A 20,580-nucleotide genomic window follows, 5' to 3' on the forward strand; every position below is an offset into this window, starting at 1 on the left:
CATGTGTAAGCCAAACTTGTAGAGATTTAAATAACACCCTAAGACAGAGAGTTCTTCAATAGCATAAATATTATTGTGTAAAATAGTGTTGTTTTAAGTACTGTCCACCACTCCTCGAAAAACAAGCAAGCAAACAAGAAAATGAGAATGATTTTCTTATGAGCACCAGTGGATAGTTCAAAGAAATAAACCTCTAAGAATTATGTCCATTTGATTCAGTGTTTTTCCAGACATCATGTAGTAAGAAAAGTCATATGAGGTGGGATGACGTGTCAGTGTTCTAATGGACCTTCAACAGTGATATCAGGCTACAACCTGTTGTGTGTGAAAATACTTCATATCCTCTCCATTTTATGGGATAAATTATTTCAGGGAAAAAAATATTTTCTGTGACTTTTTGCATCACTGCTATTCTTAATGTTTCCAAAATCACCAGGCAGGTTGAAAAGATATTGACTTAAAAATGAAGGAGACAGTTGAGGGCATATTCCCTCACTGTCAGAATTCTCTTTTGGAAATGTTCAGAGCTGTTTTCATGCTGCTCTCTGCAACTCTGAGGTGAGAAAAAAACATGCACCATTTCTTTTCTTGTTTTTAAAAGAAATCTAAGACTCACAGAATCACAGACACTCTCACTGCCTGATAGGAGAAGATCAAATTGTGAGAACTGGTGACACTGATTTTGGTGCCATTTCTGTCTTCTTACATCACTGTGGAATTTCACTCGCCTCTCCTCCTCTCTTCTCCTGCGTCAGCCGAATGCCTGCTGCCTGCCCCAGCAGAGCCTAGCAAGCTAAAGAGCTGAAATCACTTATGAGCTGAAAATCACAAGAGCTTTGATCACAAACGCTTGCTAAGGCAGCTGGCTGCCAGGCACTGCTTAGAGCTCGGACAGGCAGTTCTGCTCCGGACTGAGCTATCTGGCTTCTGATGCAGCCATCTGGGGACACCCCATAACCCAGCGAGTGGCATTACACTTCCTCAGTGGACAAGATCTATGAGGAGGCTGAATGGTGGGAGGACTTTCAGCAGCCTTCGTCCCTTTTCTCTTCAAAACACATGTGGATGTGGTAGTTTAGCTGTGAACATCGTGTTAGTGCTGTGTTGACAGTTCAACTTAAGGGTCTTTTCCAATCCTAATGATTCTATGATTCTGTTAAACACAAGATGGCACTTCAAAGATCATTAGACACTATGCTAGGCAGGTTTGCAGGCAGAGATTATCTCTCAGGTGACCAACTAAGAGCCAGAAGACATGCAGACCTTAGAGCTACAGGCAAGGTGAGGAGATCGTCTCTGCTCCATAGGTACAGATCACCTCATCTTTCAGATCTGGTCTAAGAGACACTTATTTCATTATTTCCTCCCCAAGAGATCTCATTTTGTATTAAGTTATCAAGCCTGCAGCTTTTTGTCAGATTAATAATTTGTGCATTCAGATGTCCATCCACTTTTCCACCTCCACTATCAACAGAGATGCTGCCACTCCACCTGGCAAGTTTCGCACAGGGTTGTGTTACTTTTTCTCCCATGATATGGACAGTTTGTACATTACTTCAATTCTTTCTGACAGAAGGGATAGGATTCACAATGCCTGCAGTGCCCCCAGATTTCTCCTTGGAGCTGGGCTCTGTTGTTCTGCTGGGATGGAGCAGATCCTTCAGGAAACAGGGAAAGAAGCACAGGGGAGCAGGAAACTGAGAAGGTCTCAGCAAAAGGAATAACTTTACAGCCTGATGACAGAATCAGGTCATTATATCCAGTGTGAAGGGCTTTTCTTTTGTAAGAGGAAAAATATCAAGTCAGCACAATAATGAGAATGGCTAGTTTTTACAAAACTTCATAACAGGCATCAGGTATTTAAATACTCTGAAATTACAAGTCTTTCTATGCCTAAAGCCTGACCTACAAATTAAGAATTTTAAGTAATTAACATCATTGCAGTGCTGCAAGCAGCAAATCTTTTGAAGCACTTGTTATCTCAGCAATGGGGTCCATATGATGTACACTCTTACACTGTTATTAAAACTGTCTTCTTGACATACCTTTGAGTTCTCCTTCTCTCACTTTTCTTCACACACTTGATCAGACAGCAAGTTAAGAAGGCCATGGACATCAGCAGAATGACAGCACAGCTCACAATGGAGGCAATCACTGCGACCTTAAAGCCAAAAGTCTCGTATTTTGATATGGCTGCAGCAAAGCAAACACAGAAATGTTTCTAAGATCAGTCCATGAATTTATCTTTCACATTTTTATTAAACTATGCTGAAGCCTGCCTGCTTCATACTTCTGCTCAGTGAGGACTTCCACATTACTATGTGTCAAGATACCAGAGAACCTTGGCTTCAGCTTTGACCTATGCAAGCCTCAAACCAGACTATGTAAAAATCTCCTAAGTTACTAAGGAATTGTTCACAAGCATTTCACCACTGCAACTAATTAAATACAGTGCCCTTAGCACTGCAGTAGCTTAAAAGCACAAGTCTGTTGGCAGATCAAATGCAGATGAGCTGCAGACTCTTTATTAACAAGGACTGAAGCTACAGAAACGAATACTAACATGGGTAAATGGGCTTAAAGAAGCCATTTAGAGCAAGGACAGTTCCATGTAATTACAACTTCTTTGGCAGGCAGCAAACAACAGGTTTTCCTCTGTTTGGGGAAGGATGCAGGATGGAAGAAGTGATGTTCAGGGCTGAGCGTTCACAGGGATCTGATGCTGGAAGCGAGTCATCCAGACAAAAGGAGGAGTAGGAATGTGATGTGGCACAGCAAACGCAGATCTCTGCCAACTCACTTGGAGCAGTAAGCATGTCTTGCTTCAAAACTCAGCTAGTTCTCCCAATGTCACAATGACCAGCATCACAAATGGTTCAGCTGAGCTCCACACAAAGCACTATATTTCTGCAGTCTCTGAGGGAAGGATTTCTCTCATTTTTTCGTTTATGGGATCTCCAAAGAAGAGGTAAGAATAGCTGAGTGTGGGAGAGAGCACTAAGTGTCTGTAAGAGCAATGTATCCACTGGGGATTTGAAATTACAAGAGGTTTGAGGCATCTCAAAGCTCAGAGGTACCAAGTTTTGCTTGGGTCTACTTCTGGTCAAACTATTAGCAACTTTATAATAAACAAGCAAAAACACAGCTAAAAGGTAGCTAATGCTGCTGTAATTCAGACATCATTTCTCTATATGGTAAATTTTCCATGCAGCTGCAACAACCAAGAATTGTTAAAAAAATATCACCATGCTTCTTTACAGCAAAAACATTGTCAGAAAAGACTGCCAGGAGAGAAGAGGTTTGCAAATACACTTGCAAATCAGTTGGTCATTCCCATAGTGTTGGGGTGATTTATGATGTCTATTCCCTGATCTTCTGCTTTATGCCCCAAAATGGCTGTTGTGTCTTTAAGGTGGGTCCAGGGGAAGGGGGAGCCTTGGGGCCCTTTGCTTTTTCAAAGCCTCACTGCCCCGGCATCCGGGGGGTGGGGGGATGGGGGGGTGTAGTGCAGTCTGGGTTTTGCTTGGCTAGTTTGGAGTTTTTTTGTTAGCCCACGTGGAAATTTGTTTTGATTTTTTTCTTTCTTTTTCCTGGGCTTGGAGAGGCTGCAGCAGCAATCCTTCAGCTGCTTTTCGAGGTGAATTGGACCGTTCGGTTTTGGTCCAAGATCAGAGAGAACAAGCGACAGGAGAAGAATAGGCCGGGCCCGGTGGGAGAGAGGGGCTGCTCCTTTTTGGCCCCAGACCTGGGAAAAACCCTGAGCCGGGGAGGGAAAGCACACCTGCTTCACCTCTTGCGGCTGTGGACAGGGGACTAACACCAGAGATTCATCGGGTGCCTATCTGTTTGTGCGAGCTGCTTCGTGAACCTTTTGGTTTTTGTCCTGAGACAGGAGCTGGTGACATCTTTCTTTCCACCCAGCTGCCAGCCGTTGTGGGTTTTTATCTTGCTCTGGCGTTTTGGTTTGGTTTTTTTTGTTGTTGTTTTGGTTTGGTTTGGTTTGGTTTTGGTTTTTTCCGGGGCAGGAGGGTGTGTGTGTTAAGGTCTGACAGTTCAACATCTAGCATTTATTTACTTTTTCTCCCATGCCATGTGGGCAATCTGTTTGCCAATAAACGGTTGGGTTTTTTCACTTTCATCCACTAGTATTCATTTCTTATTGGTGGAAAGGGATTGTTGGAACCCTTTTTTTTAGAGGGGAAACACTCATTCCAGAGCATTTTTTTTTCTTAAACTTGTCTCTAAACCGAGACACCCATACATTCTCTAAAGAGGCATACAGCTTTTAGCTAGAGGCACAGTTACTCCAGGCTCTATGAGTGACCTGAGATCAGGGATGAATCGAAGAGTCTTTTCTGTGTCTCATGATAATGGCACGTCAGAACATATATGGAGTGGAATTACCATCAGTGGGGCAACTTTGAAGAAAATTGAATTTGTCTTTTTCTTTGCAGGTGTCTAGAAAGAATCGTAACGTTGCAGGACAGGCAGGACAAAACGAAAGCACCGCATCCCAGAGGGAGGGGCACAGTTTGGGAAGAACCTTACGCTTGCAGGAGGGCACTCCGGCTGTCCACTGCGTGCTGTTCCCTTTCCAAACGCAGGTGACGATGCCCGCTCCCTCCAGCTGGTGCTCGGCGGAGCACTGGAACGTGACCACTGTTCCCACATCGGTGCCGTTGCCGTGAAGGACCTGCAGTGAGCCGAGCTGCGGCGAGAGGAGGCGGCTGCACTGCCCTGCAGAGCAAACACAGACACAGTGCAGCGCCACCGCCAACAGTGAAGCCATCCACTGAGGTTTTATTGACACCAGACTGTAAATCAGTCACAGTTAATGGTCAAAACAAATACCAGACCTCGGGGTGGCCGATGCTGGCTGCTCTGCCAAGCATCAGCCCACGGCTACCCTCCATCAGTGCCATTCAACAGCTCCTCTGCCCTCATCCCCAGCACAAAGCAACTGATGTTGTGACATTATCTGCTCAGACTGGTACATGTTGAACACTAAAACACTAAAAACACTAAAAAAAAGTAATTTCTGAGTGGCATGGTCCCTTGGATCCCTGTGTTGTTGGATTCTGATTAATTTAGCACTCGGGCTGGCTGGAAGTATTCATTACGTGTCTTCCCCCACACAAATTTCCAAGATCTACTGGACTGATCATGCAGTTCAGCCTACTTGGCAGCATCTTGGCATGATCTGACTGAAGCTTCTTATCTTCACAAGCACTGCATGTCTGCTTGGCTTGGCTGAAAGGGATCAGCGGGGTCAAAACCACAGAGAAGAGCATAGAAAGACATACACATATAACTTATCTCACTTTTCAAGTGACAAACTCTGCTTTACAGTATATCACTAATTTTTAATACATTTTTGTTCATTCCCCTTTTCTATTGCTTTGTTGTTTATACAGATGCTCTCTGAGCTGTGGAGCAGTTCTCCCCTGGGCCATCTAATGTTAGCCATTAACTTCATACACTAAGTTTAATTGTCACAACATTCCTTGTTCACAGTAATTTTAAACAAAACTTTCAATGAGAGATGATTAAAACAACATATAACATCTACATAACTTCAAAGGTAACAAATACTTTTTCTGGGTCTGTACATGTACTTTTTGACAAAATCTAGAAACTCAGGTATTTTTAACATTTACAGAATACCAGCACTGCTTCTGCATCAGAGTCCAAATTCTCTATTTTTCACTGGATTTCCAAAGACTTGAGAAAACTCAGAGGCATAGTGCTGCAAGCACTATGATGACACGTACAAAAATTATTTAAAGATGGAAAATATATTCTCCACATCCTAACAGCAAAAAGAAATTTCAACATCCATGAGAACATCCTGACAGAACCACATGCTGTTAGCAAATCTATTTTATTTTGAATGCTAAAACTCACCCCATGTCATTATTGTTGTTAAGCCCCTAGATCATACCACAGCAGGCAGGCGTCCCACCTATCTATCTCCAATTCATGCTCTTAAAATCCCTGTCCCTGGAAAACAAACCCAAAGGAATCTCAGAAAAGACCAAACAGAAATCCCAGTGACAATTACTAGGCTAATTTACTGAGTAAATATGCACCAAACACTAGCTTTTAAAACCATAGCTATTTAATTCCATGCTGATTATTTCTGTTTGTTTTGCCACTTCTTTCAGCCACTTACTACGGCAGCAATTGGCCTCAATGAGAGCAAATATTTTCTATAGGACTGATTTCATCTCTTCCTGCCCACATCCCATACCTGGAACATTCAGGATGCATTGGACAATTTTCCTTCTCATTCCAAATGAGTGTTACGAGTTTGGGCTTTTCTTTTTATTTTAATCAATCTGTTGGTTACCATGAGAAAACATTGTCCTTATCTGTAAAAATAAAGATTTTACATATAGTTATTTGGTTTTTGTTTTTGTTTTAAATTTTATTTTACAATTTCAAGGCTATTTTTAGAGATCAGTCCACATTCTTAGATTTCACATTGTGACTCTTGTAGCTGCACAAGATGCAAAAAGTAATTAGAGCTGAATTGGACTTGATGCACCCCTGCTGGGCCACCACATGCAGCCTCAGTAGAGGCATTCAGTACACCTGCCAGTTTACCTGGACTCATTGTTCACTCTTTGTTCTCCAAAGAACAAATAATTTGGCACTGGATCCTTTCTTTCAAGACATATTTTCTTTAATCCAGCACTGACCATCCTGAGTAACACGTGTAGCTCTAGCTGCTGGAGTGTTTTCCCTGCCCCATCCTTGCCCAAGATGGTGTCTGCCAAGACGTCAAACCTCTGAATGGCAGTGACCCTGTCAGCACCATTCCTCAGCGGAGGGCTTTAAATTATTTTTGCTCCACTTGAGCTCTACAGAAATGTCTACTAGCCAGTATCCCCTGAAAATGTGGGTATTTCCATGCTTTGCCCTGGGCTGCAACAGCATCATGGATCATGCCCAGAGGATCATTCCCATATATGAATGTATTTGGGGCTGGAACCACAGAGGTGCCTCTCAATGAGAGCTACACATCCAAAACCTTCTGTACCTGAGCTGAAAGTTCATCAACAACTTCATGTACCAGCACTTGTGCAGAGGAGAAACACTGTTCTTCTAAGAGCTTTCAATGCCATTTCTTCCCACCAAAGTCAAAAACTTAAATGTGTCACTGCTTTTTGCTTTTCACAAATTCATTTATTGAGACACCCAGATGGAGTTTTGCCAGGAAGACCTTTTGAAATTTCAACCAAGCTGAGATTCAGGTTCTCTGCATAAAATTTGCCCTAATTTTAATCATCAATTATCTTCTAAAAACACTTTTGGAAAACTCTCCTGCAAGCTCTAGTGTCCTTCACTATTAGCTACCTATAATGTTTTTGTAGTTAGCCATGGCATTCACTTTTCTGCTGGGTTAATTTTACCTTTACATCTCCAAAGAATAATGTTTAAGTAAGCTTCCATCCTTATACTTACATAAGCAGATGTTCCATATTGACTTTTTTGAATACTCTTCAGGTATGTTTATCAGACTAAATCTACTACAATCAGGAATTTTATCATTGTTTTTATTATTAGAATTAATTTTATTTTGTTTTCAACTGAGACTGGTGTCTGAGGCTGCACTGCTGCCTGGTAAAACACAAACATTTCTGCTGACCAAATTTACATTTTAATTAGTATTTCTTTCATAAATATCTAGAAAATGTCACATTCAGGTCTTGGTTTGCATAACTGGCACCCAGAAATGTAAAAATGAAAAACTGTACAACTGAATAAATCCCCTAATTAGAGAGCTGGAGGCCCTCTGCTCTGGAGACAGGGTGGAAGCAATGGCATTGTTTTGCCTGGAGAAATTGTTTTGCCTGGAGAAAGGCTCAGGGGAGACCTTAGAGCCCCTTCCAGTGGCTAAAGGGCCTAAAAGAGAGCTGGAGAGGGACTTTGGAAAAGGGCCTGCAGGGACAGGACAAGGAGGAATGGCTGAAACAGGGTAGATTTAGATGGGATATTGGAAAGAAATTCCTGGCTGGGAGGGTGGGCAGGCCCTGGCACAGGGTGCCCAGAGCAGCTGTGGCTGCCCCTGGATCCCTGGCAGTATCCAAGGCCAGGCTGGACAGGGCTTGGAGCAGCCTGGGATAGTGGAAGGTGTCCCTGCCCATCGCAGGGGTGGCACTGGACGGGCTTTAAGGTTCCTTCCAACCCAAAACCTCCTGTGACTCTACAGTTCTATGATTCCAATTTCTGCAGCTATTTCTGCAGCTTTTTGTAGAGCAGGAGCTGATTTATACAAATGCAATTCTCAGCTTGGCCTCATGCTGAGAGAATATCCAGTGTTCAGAAAATCTCTGAATCTGATCCTGCTGTCTGGCAGTGCAGAATGGCACTGGCTACAACAAACAGGTTATTGCATATGACAAATAACTGTTCTCAAAGTAAAGAAAGACACTAAAGTATAGTGTCCTCCATAAACTCTTAATTCACCCAACCTCTGGGTTCAGAAATAAACACATACATAATTTCCACACAGTGAAAAATAGAGAGTAATGTAAAAATTAAAATAGTTCAAAATATCTCTTCTCGTGTACAGCCAGGATTACCTGTATTGCAAAATTGATTTGTCAAAAAGTGGAAACATATGGTTTCACTGTCAGCAAGCTGTGGGTTTATGTTTTGTTGATAAGAAAAAAGAAATAAGAGAGCAACCTAGGCATGCCTGCCTGGTAAACATTTCCTGTGCCACTTCCACAGCAAAACAGTGAGTAAAATCAAATACATTGCATAAGTATCCACCAAAATGATCTAAACTACAGAAGTAATTATCTGGAAGCATGTTAGCAAGGCTGCCACTGGCTGTCTGTGCAGAAAGGGAGTGATCCATGTCTTCGCCTCATTATTCCCAGATACACAAAGGGCACCCCTTTGCATTGCTTACTGTTGGCAATTTAATACCACTAAAATATGCTGGAATAACTAGATGCCAGAAAGAAAGAGAACACTAGGCTCTATCAACCCTGTAGAAAATAAACACATCAATATTATTGCTGCAAGTCTCTTTTCCTACAGAAGCACACCTCAGAAACTGGTGTACCTGAAATCACAGGCACATTAAGCATCCACAGCAATCTCACAGAAGAGCTCTGGGAAGAGCTCAGTGTGTTAAAAAGCAAAAGAAAAGCAGCTAGAAGTGAAATATGAAATAAAGCAGATGTAACAAAGCATCTTGTATAAAGTGAAACTGTCTGGCTCTGGCATTGGTTTCCTCACCACCATGCCTTTGCTTCCTTGTGGAGCTGGCCTCGAGTGCTGCTGGGGCTGGGCTTTTAAACCAACAAATGGCCACCAGGATCTGATCCTCCCACGAGAAAAATCCAGATGCTGGGATGGCTTTTAAAGAAGTTAGTGTAAACATGATACCAGACCTACAGTAAAAGAGCAGGGCGAGACACAGGATATAGAAGATGCAGAGATTAACCGAGGTCCCCAGCTGTGCTGCAGTCCCTGGGCAGCTGCTGTGGAAATGTGGGAAAGCTCTTACAGACCTGTCTGCCTTCCAACACACAGGTACAGCTCTATGAAATTACTCCCTGGGAGAAGCTTTGGAGGTTCAGGTGTGGCACAAACCACGTGCACCAAAACACAGCCCTCTGCACACCCATCACTGCAAGGACCACCTCAGAGGCAGGGTCAGGCTTGGCCATCACTGCTCCGGGAGCTTCATACCCCAAATTCTGATGAAGACCTACAAGAAGTGAACAGCAGCCACAGGACTGTTCCTCTGGGTCAGTCGCATAGAGGAACATCTGGACAATTGCACCGGGTCAAACTTGCAGGTACCTAAGGAACACATCTGTCACAGCACATTACCTGACAAAAGAAATGCAGCTTAGTAATATATGGTTCTGGCACCTGCCTCATATCAGCATTTCTGAATGAAAATATTGCCCATAAAAAATTTCACGTTTCTATTGATCAAACTATTTTTAAAGTGTGATAGAGGGAACCCAATATCTGATGATTCTTACAGGCCACCATTAAACATTTGTAAAAACACCTTTTCAGAAAAGCTTGCTCTCCCATTAATATGTAGTTTCCATGCAATTAAGAAGGAGAGCAAAAAGGTATTTGAAGAGAGTTTATTTCTGTATTTACAAATCCATGCTCAAATAAGCTCTCTGCTCCCACCTCTGTTATAGCAGATACCTCAGGCTCACTCCTACCCACTTCATTTTATTCTGTGGTCTGTTTTGTAGGTGAAACTGATTTTTCAGCACATGTAATTTTCAACTTGCAAGGGTTCAGATGCTGAGACTCCCACGTCCATCACATTTTGGGCAGCACTGCTCTCACGGAATCACAGAATGGTTTGGGTTGGAAGGACCCTTAAAGCTCATCCCATTCCATCTCCGGCAATGGGCAGGGACACCTTTCACTCTCCCAGGTTGCTCCAAGCCCTGTCCAGCCTGGCCAGGGATCCAAGGGGCAGTCACAGCTCTGAGCATCTTGTGCCAGGGCCTCACCATTCTCTCAGGTCACCATAGGACCTGCAACATGGGAGTCCTAGGGCAAGTGTGCACTTTACCTCTGTCACCAGCTCCCTCTGTTCTCAGACATGTTTTGGTGGGCACATCCTTGCTGGTGTCCTTCACTGGGCCAGTGAAGTCTGTATGTTTATAATTTCAACTTTCACCATTATTTTTTCCCAGTATTCATGAATAAGCTCTCATTCATTAAACAATTTTAACATTTCTGCAGAGGGTGCAAAGTTTTCCACTAGTTGGAAAGCCAGCCACTGAAGAAGCCAAAAGAATCCCAGATGTATTTCCACAGGGAAAACACATCTCTGTTAGGAGCCAAGGATAGAGGAAGGATGAAGGATGCCCCACCAGAAAAGTGGACAGGACAGAGGTTGTGTGCTGCCCCATGGGAAACCTCCTGCAGCATCCCTGGAGGAAGGGCAGCATCCTTGTGTGTCCACTGCCCACCCTCAACATGCTCCACTCTCCTCCACCACTCTGGGTGCTGCAGGACACAGAGCTCAGCCTGGCTGCATATTTGCCTTGCCTGGCTCTGGGTTATCTGCCTGCACCAGCTCTTTGATCTGGCTTGTGCACAGTGACATGCACATGCTGGAGCACTGAACAGGGCTGATAAGAGCAGATGTGCCTCGATGATGTGGCTGGTGGCCTCTTGCTTATGCATGACACTTGCCAGACTGGGCACAACCCCTATGGATGGCTGGGGCCACATTGCACTGACCTACCTTGACCAAAAAAGTTCTCAAGGAGGAAGGGTCCAGAGCGAGACAAAAAAAATTTCAGTCATTAAAAATCCACCCCCAATGTGAAATTTTAGGTGGACCAGATCTGCATGCTACTTGATGGCCATATATTAATTTTTTGCCAAAAAGCTTAAAACACAGGAATTGCATTTCCACAAAGAACTGATTTGTAAAGAATATAGAAACGTTTCAATATTTTATCTTTGAAACTACTTCTCTGTTTTAAAACAGATGATGGAATACAGGTTTGTTATTTTTCATGGGGAATTTTCAACTACCCTGTTAAGCAAAACAAGCCTGGATGCTACAGACCTTACCTGCATTCCCTCCCCCTGGTTGACCCACTTTGGCTTCCCTAAGTCTTTCCCAAGAGCAATCTGAAGCTAATCCTGCCCTTGGTTTGCTGTGCTAAGCTGTGAAATGCACACCACAGAGCTGTGACCTAGCATCCACAACTGTCAGCAAGAATTTCTGTGAATAATTGATTTTTCATACACCAGTCTGAAAAAGTTTGCAATAGTATGCCTTTTATTATGGTTGATAGAAGTCATTCATGGGCTGAGAAACCAACAGCCATGTTGCCATCTTAATGTAACAGTTCCATACTGTTGTCTCCTTCTCACAAAAGTTTCATACTTTCTTGGTGTTTTCTGGTGGGCAGCTCCTCTGAGCACTGACTCTTTCTTCTCCACACAGTAGCCAACTGACTCCAGTTTCCTTCTCAACCAGCCAACCCACTCTCTTATAGCACTCTTCTTCTCATTGGTGACAGCTGTGGCCTGTTCAAGTCCGGCCTGTTCCTAATCTTGGATAATTGACCCAGCTGCAACTCCTTAGGGGTAAGATTACTTTCTATACTATCTTTATTTTCTTATATTCTGTACCCCCACACAGCCAGATTTAAAACCCGATTCTGCAGTTTTATCATTTTTTATTTTTCTTCTCTCCTGGTTGGTTCTTTTCCTGACAGAGTTTGGCTTTCCTATTCTGGGCTTTACACAGAGGGATATGCAGCCAGCAGGTTGGCCACGGCCACCAGAGCAACCTGCAAAATGCTCGGTGAGAGCCACACAGGATCCTGCCAGGAACTCCTCAGTCACAGCAACAATTAACAGCACAAGTCAATAAACACACCTGCTTTCAGCCTCCCTGTACAAAGGAATTGCTGCAAGACGGCATGAAGACTGACAAGAATGCCAGTATAAGGACAGGGAACCAGTGCATTGTGTTTGCTTTTTCCCATTTAAAAAGTCAAGGACTGCAGGTGAGTTATGCACAGAATGACAAGCAGCTCGAGAAAGCAGAGCAGAGGACGGCAGCCCCATGTCCGGCGTTTCCTTTGTACATAGCTAGGAAACTCAGGGCTACATTTAAGAATTCAGCTTCTGGGCTGAAACAGATTAAAATGAATAAAAACCTTAGTCTTAATCTAAATTTCTGCAGGTATTAAGAATAATGGGCACCAGAGCTCTCTTGCCTGTGCAAAACTGCCCCTGGTTTTGTGGGGCACCACTTCTTGGGGCACCACTTCTTAGAGCAAAGTAGAACCCCTGTGTCCAGTCCAGATGCCTCTTTTGACCCAATCAACTAGGAAAGATCTTGGAAATAACTGTGGCTGTAAGCAGAAACCTTCCTGGATGTAATTCTGCTTTTATGAAGGTACAGATTTCTGCTCTTCTGAACAGGAAAAATCAAACCCTAAAACTTGCCCTTTGCACCTCCCTGAGCTCCCACAGGCCAAATCATCCTCCTACACACTGTTCCCAGCCCACACATGCACTCAGGGAATTTTGTACACCATCCCTTCACCCTACTCAATTTCTGTCTCTATTTTGACCTCTCCTCAAATTCATTCCCAATCAAAGCTACTCTGCTTAGGAGTCTGGAATACATGAAGAGCATTGTGACTGGCTTTATTTCATCCCAGAACTAACAACGGAATCATCTCTCCCAGGTCAATTGGAGGAAAGGCAAGCAGTTAACCCATCCCTTTCCCCGACACTGTTTCCACCAGCCACCACCGCTCCAATCTGGGCTGAGGTAGCTGTGACTGCTGCCCCCCCCAAGCAGCTACTGACCCCCCTAAAGATGCTGCTAGGCCACAGGGGATCTGCTCTGCTGCAAAGGCTCATTTGTAATCCAGGCACCAGCTCAACCCCCATCCATGAGACCCTCAGCAGACACAGGAATTGATTTATTTTAGGGAGCAGTTGCTCATTCTGCAACTTCTGCATTTCCCTCTGTCATCTGACAACCAAACGAGAGGCAGATGTTCACGCAGACTGCAAAATCTCCTCTCTGCCAATCCTGATCCACTTGGCCAGTCAAAACTGATCTTTAGAATAACATGCTTACTCATCTGCAGCTGCATTTCAAAGACAGCGAGTCAATAAAATGCCTAAATGAAAACTAACAATTCTCCTATGTGTTAGCTTGTCTCCATCATAATATTGAAGGCAAGACTCTATAGTGCACATAAAAAATCAGTGGCAATCATCATTAATAAGCAAAATCACACCAATTCTATCATAGTTATAAATCTCTTTGCTGTAGAGTTGCAGTGATGCTTGGGGATGCTCTGCTTTTCCGGGGGAAAAGTCCAAGGATGTCCTGGCTCTGACACAGTGGGAACAGCAAAACTGGCAGCAGTTTTGCCCTTTAAAATAGACCACACCACCCAGAAAATGCTGGGTTAGCCACTGTCATTGGGGGGCTTCTGTTTTTTAAGACTGACTTGTGATTTTTTTAAATTTCAGTGTTTTGGATCCAAAACATTCAGCTCACCTCATTCATTAGCTGAAATTCAGAATCTACTGATAGTCTGTCTCTCTAGCCTAGGTAATTTCAGAGTAGCTAGGACAAAGCATTGGAGAATACCACAGGGAATAATCTTGCACTGTGGAGGACTCAGAAAACCTAAAAGCTTTTCCTTCTCTATTTTGTACTGTTCTAATGCTTTAAAGACAAGCACAAAAATCCTTCCCTCAAAGCAGTATCAATGCCTGGTGCAAATGCCTAACCACCCAGATTAACTCCTTGCAGTACAGGAGATAAAGCCTGATAATCTGCAACTGTCACTTCTTTTACATTACTTAATACAAGGTTTGACTTTGAGCTCATGGGTAAACAAGAAAGGAGAAATAATCCTGGGGAAATTACAAGCCCATATATTCCAAGTTGTATCACCTTCTGTCGTGTGGAAATGGAAATTTGGGATCCATGTTTTCCTCTGCAGCCTAAAAACGAACCACATCTGAGGATCACAGGGACAAGGTGATAAAATTCTATGCAGCTGTACTGCAGAGCAGCAGTGCTCCTGGCTTCAAAGAACAACTTTGTTTTTGCTGTCCTGGAAGAGCAACTGTAAGTTCTTAGTAACATAATTTCAGTTTCTGCACTGCCAAGGAAACTCACTTCAGAAAAAATAAAGTTGCTCTCAACAAAAGAACAGACAGCTTATGTCACACCATAGTTACATCCACCCTGGTACTGGCATCCCACCACTGCCACCAACATCCAGGCTACAACTGAATGAATACATGCTGTCCTGCCCCTATCCTCTAGCAAACTGCAACTTCTATCTATTCTAAACAAGAGATCCTATCTCTTTCTTTCAGTGGTATCTGCTAGATAATTCTTTCCACAACTAGGTATGAATAGAGCATTCTATTGCTCTATGTAGCCTGCAGCATTTCCCACCTCATGAAACCTCTCCCCTTCCCTGGTCTGGAAAGTGGAGGAACAAGGCAGAACCACAACTACAGACAACAGCCCAGCAGTGAGACCTACTAGTTTAAAACCTGTCATCATGAGTGTTTCTGCCCGATCCGGCATTTATTGTCCCTCTGTCTGTGGCTGCACTGATGTGTTTGTCAATGCTTCTCTATGCTGGCAGAAGTATGTGCTACCTGGTCTGAAAGAACTTCAGGAGGGTATTAAGGAATGAGAGGAACCACAGAAAAAAAAAAGGTACCACCCTGGATAACTGGAGGGCCAGAGCCTCCCACTTCAGCAACAAAAGGACTAACAATAACGATATGCCTTTGGGCTCCTCTCTCTTTTTCCTGTTTCACCCAAAAGTCCCCAGTATAATCCGGGCATCTTCAGAGGCACCAGTACCTCAGTGAGACGGGCTGACAGCACCCTGCTACATGGTGATTCCCACAGGGCAGGAGAGTTGCTCAGGTCACCTGACACAAGCCTTTCAGAATCTCAGAGGAATTGACCGAGTCTGGCAAGCACTGGTTGATGAGTGTCCACAGAACACTACCACAGCACGGCAGTAACACCGTAAATGCCGCTGTGACAGCACGACAGCCACAGTGCAGAAGGCTTCTTCTCAGCTCCAGACATCTGTTGTGCTCTTCCCCTGCCCCATGCTCTTGCCCTACATACTTGCTGACCTTCCCTCAGGGTAAGTCAGGCTCCTACAGCTCCTCAGGGAAGCACACTGCTGACCCTCCCCAATCAGAGAGTGGGATCGTTCTCCCCGCTCCTGTCAGTCCTTCAAAAGAAGGCAAGACCAGGAAAAGTGCAGGGTGTTTGAATCTCACAGCTGTGTCTCAGGAAGCTCTAAGACCTCAAAATACTACAGGCATCAGGGCTGTACTAGGGAACTTCCTTTAATTTCTCTCTAATTCATGCATAAATTCAAATGGAAATCCTGCCACATTTTTTTCATCCTCTCAAAAGGACCATATGAGGGAGTTTATCTGTGCAAATCTTTATTATCACCTTATTGCTCATGGTCTGAAATAATGTAAGGGGGTACTCAGCATCAGAAAGGATCACCAATAAGGACATGATGCAATGAAAGATACTGTATAAATACTGTGCAACAATTGGCAGCAAACACTGACGTATACATGGTCACATTTAGATGAACAAGAGTTTAATATAAAATTATCATCATTTTAGCTATCTAAACTGCTTAGGGCTGCCAGCAGTACATCCACCTGACGCAATTGTTCCAAATGGTTTTTTCGTGAAGGTGGAATTGCATTGTGGAAAAGCCCCACGAAGCAGCAGAGAGGGTGAAGAGCCGACATCTGGCAAAGGTCTGGCAAAGCCCTGGCTGCTCAAACATCACTGCTGGTCCTACAAGCAATGCAGCACAACCAAGCCCTGACCCAGCATATTCCAACTTAGCACCTTACTGGGAACTCCTGCTCACAGTTTTGGTGTAGTTGGCTTGGAAAAAATGGTCTTTTTTGTTCTGGCTGGAGACACGGCTGAGAGGTGCCAGGTCTATAGATATCCAAGGGATTAACTGAGGGTGGATTTCTAATTTGAACACCAAATAGTTTTTGGAAGATTGACATCCCTAGCTGTTTTGCCACAGATCTACACAAAGCAAGATTAACCTACACAGAATCATAAAGGCTGAGCATAACACAGGACATGCCACTTCCAAAACTCCTTTTAGTGTGGGCAAACCCAGCCCCACAAGACTTTGACACAACATATAGAAGCAGCCAAATATACATTATTTTAAAAAAGAGAAAAGTCACTAATTAGCAACACTATCAGGCTAGAGCAACAGGGTCTACACTTGGGTTTGAGTTAACTCTCTAAGCCCATTTCCCAGAACTTGTTCTGCGTTTTCAAATTAACTGCTATATTAAATTCAAATTAAACAGTCAAGCGCCTTCAGAGGATACAATTTAAAGTATTGCTATGCTAGTAGCTAAAATACATTTGCCAATTTCTATAGGCACAACAAAATCAGGTCATTAATGAAGTCTGCTAAAACTTCACAAGCCAAATAAATTGCAAGGATATGAGAGGACAGGCGGCACATGAGAAGGAGGTCTCTGGATTTCAGCAACACCCAGCTCTGCTTCCACTGAAGCCACAGAAAAGCCCATCTACACTGTGATCTGAAGAAAAGAGGAAGAAACCCTGCCAAGCAGCAGGTTACCACAGCTGCACCAAGCTACAGCATGCTTCCATCTCACCTTGGTTCTGGACTCCAGAGGTGGCTGTGGCTGGCAATATGCATCTCCTGCTGCCTGGGCCAGAAGGTCCAGACCATGGTTCTGCTCCCTCCAGGCCCAGACACCCACCAACGCCACAGCCCTGTGCAGCATGCATCTCCCACCAGTTCAGACCCTCTGCCACCTCGCATTACCTCCAATTATTGAACCCACTTAAGCCAAAGAGGTTTTGAAAGGATGCTATGGTTTATGCAATCAAATTGAGTAACAAAACTCCAGGGAAGAGAAAGATAAGAAGGAAAAAGCTTTGATTGGTTTCTCATTCCACCCCTCAATGTATTGCCATATTGCCGTTAAAACACTGATATCTTAATTTATTTCCCAGCCGGGTGATACGCACTCAGGAGCGATGTCTCTGAGAACCAGCACCTTCCATCCTTGCCAGACACTCCCCTCTGCCCCCATGCACTCGTCCCCTGTGCCGTGGCCATCCCAGAGACCGAACCCCAAACTTCTATCACTGAACCGCAGCGCCTCCTCTCTAGGAGCAATAGCCGTTCCCTCCCCACCCCCCTTCCGCACCCAGGGCCCCAGCAGCCCCTCGGGTGAGCCGCTCGGATGGCTCTGGAGTGCGGCTGCTGCGCGCAGCCCAGCACCATGGCTGCAGGTGCTCGGCGCCTCCGCCCGACCCGCTGTCCAGCACTGGCCCCGCTCGGTGCCCCGACTGCAGCCCCGGGAGAGCTGTCCCACGGTCGCCGGGACCCGCCGGGACCCCCCCGTGCTGAGGTGGCTCCGGGACACCCGTCTCGAGGTGTGCCCGAGAACTTCAGGACGCGGATCACTGTCCCCTCCGCGCTCCGCGGCTGCAGGGACCGGCCGAAGGCGGCACGGAGTGGGACGGGAGGGGCCCCTGCCCGGCGCGGGGTTCCGGAGCTGAGTGGGAAGGTAAAGCAACCCCGGCTTGCGTCTCCCGTGCCCCTTCCCGGAGACATACGACACCTCTGTCCAGGGATACCGTATCCTGTCCCGGTCACCCCGCATTCCTACGCGGGAGGGATCCTGCACCCTGACATCCTCCCTCCCCTCTGCTGCGGCGCAGGAGGGAACTTGTGCGAGGAAAGACGCGGGACCACGCTCGTACCTGTGTATCCGCGGGGGCCGCCGCTGTCCCGCCCGAGCGCGGAGGTGCGCGGCGCGTCCAGCCCGGGTGTGGTGGCGGCCGGCATGGCCCCGCCGAGCGCCGCCGAGCCCCGCCGCACCGAGCCGCCCGGCAGGTGCACCGCACCCGCAGCCGCCCGCCCTCCACCGGGGCCGGGCCGCGGGGAGCAGCGCGGCACGGCCCATCCCGTGGAGCCCCGCCGGGCGCCCGCCCCGCGGCCCCTCCGCGACACCCGCGGGGCGGGGGAGGAGGGGCAGCGGAGCGAGAGGAGGGGCCACTCGGAGCTGGCGCAGCCGGGCCGCCGCCGGAGCCTCGGGGCCCGGGATAGCGCAGTGCCCTGATAGCCCCGGGGCTTCGCCTGGCCCTTCCCCCTCACGAGCGGCCAGGCGGGGATGCGACGCCGGGCAGAGACTGCCTGCCCCTCGCTTCCCACCCTGCCTAACCTGCCCGCTGCCTGCCCTGCTTCCTGACTGCCTCACCCCCCCCCCCCCCCCCCCCCCCCCCACCCGCCGCTGCCTGTCCTCTACTGCCTGCCATCAGTCCCCGATGCGGCCAGGCTGGTGCTCAAAGCCTGCAGAGGCTCAGGTACCCCAGTCTGGTTCTCATGCGTCTGGTCTTGCAAACACGGTATTCTGCTCTTTATGTGGTTATATTCCAGGAGCAGAATCTCTCAAATACATTCAGTTTATGGTCTACAAAGTTGTGTTTGTTTTCACTGGGATCTGGAACTAAAGCCACTGGATGGTTCCCATATCCCTCATCCTGTCTGGAGCTGGGTGGCACACACAAACAACGCACAGGCTACTTGGCGAAACCCAAGTGCCTTGCACATGCCTTGCACATGCTGCCTGTGTCATTTGGTTCTTGTCACATCCTGGTCATGTCACCCCCTGCCACTTAATGCCCTTGCAACATTACCTAGTGAGTCTGGGTCTCAACAGCGTTTGTTGAGATCCTTGATTTGCTGACACTGGCAGTGGATCCAAAAAAGGCCTTTAATGGTCCGCACTGTGTGTCCACAGAAAACAAGAGGAGGAACAACTGGCTGTACTGCAGAATCTCTGTATGTTGGTGCTGAGACTATAGTCTGAGGCCCACACCAAGCACTGCAGTTGTTAGCACTCTCTCCACTTGTTATGCCCTCTCATTATTTTTTTCACCTGGAATTAGAAGGAAAAAATAGTCTGCAGGAGCAGATTAGAGAGATTAAATTCCAAGGTACACCAAACCCAAATAGACTGAAAAACCTCTTAAGGCTCTTCTGGAAACATCAAATAGAGCAGGATCATGCCCACATGAAATGGTGACAGCTCAATGTGCTGCTGGCCATAGCACTCTTTCCTATGAGCTTATCTGTCAGGGAGGCCTCAGGGACTGCTATTTCCATCTCTACTACTAAACCACATTCAAAAAGCAATGCTTGGTCACATTATAGCAAAACTCCAGCATTTTTGAAAATGCTGCAGCTTATGAATTAGGTTTGTATTTCCAGTAATGCCAAATATTAATCAATCTAAGTCAAAAAGAAACTGTAGCTCCTCTAGTCAAGTCCAGTGAAACCAGAGGAATACCAAAGACAGAGAAGTATTTTTTTTCTGTAAACCACTACCCCTGCAGCTACTGCTACACAATTCAAGTTGAACACAAGTGTGTTGCAAGTCAAATTTTTCCTTACAGGCACTCACAGAAGAAAATTAAACAGCAGCACCTGAATTCCACTCACCTCATGGCAGCATTCAGATTTGCTTTGTAAGGGAATGTATAACCCAACAGCGCTAGTTTTGCTCCACATGTTCTGGAACACCACAGGCAGCCCTGTCGTGTGACACCCAAGAACATCACTCACCTCCCTAGCTGCAGGTGAGTGCTTTCATAATTTTTAACGCCTCTGGTTTCACCTTCAGCATCAATGGAAGCTATGCAGCCTCAGCCAGACACTTGCTGCTCTTTCTTAGGGATTATTTAACTGTTGGATTTCACTAAACTGCCCTAAAACATTGCCTTTCTTTTAATCCTAGTTATTTGAGTTGGCCCCAGGCATGCCAAGGGCACAAGACTACTGAAGTGACAGTCCCCAGCAAAGCTGCGTGGATGGCTGCAGGTGCCAGGCAGGGACTGCCTGCCCCTTGCTGCCTGCCCAAACAGGGACATGCTCCCAGATCCCAGCCTGGTGCTGGCAGCTTTCCAGCCCTCCAGCAGCAGCAAGCTGATTCCCT

At 45.9% G+C, this 20,580-nt stretch overlaps 1 protein-coding gene across 1 annotated transcript; it reads right to left on the minus strand.

The window, feature by feature from the left end:
* Positions 1-2,059: 2,059 nt before the first annotated feature.
* On the minus strand, positions 2,060-18,839 carry SUSD3 (sushi domain containing 3; the record flags this gene model as incomplete). Its single annotated transcript, XM_038149440.1, has 3 exons — positions 2,060-2,193; positions 4,544-4,737; positions 18,347-18,839. Coding segments are annotated over 3 exons (729 nt in total), but the record flags the coding sequence as incomplete, so codon positions are not given.
* Between the last annotated feature and the right edge of the window lie 1,741 nt (positions 18,840-20,580).

This window comes from Motacilla alba, chromosome 12 (genome assembly GCF_015832195.1).
Source record: "Motacilla alba alba isolate MOTALB_02 chromosome 12, Motacilla_alba_V1.0_pri, whole genome shotgun sequence".
Classification (NCBI taxonomy): Eukaryota; Metazoa; Chordata; class Aves; order Passeriformes; family Motacillidae; genus Motacilla; species Motacilla alba.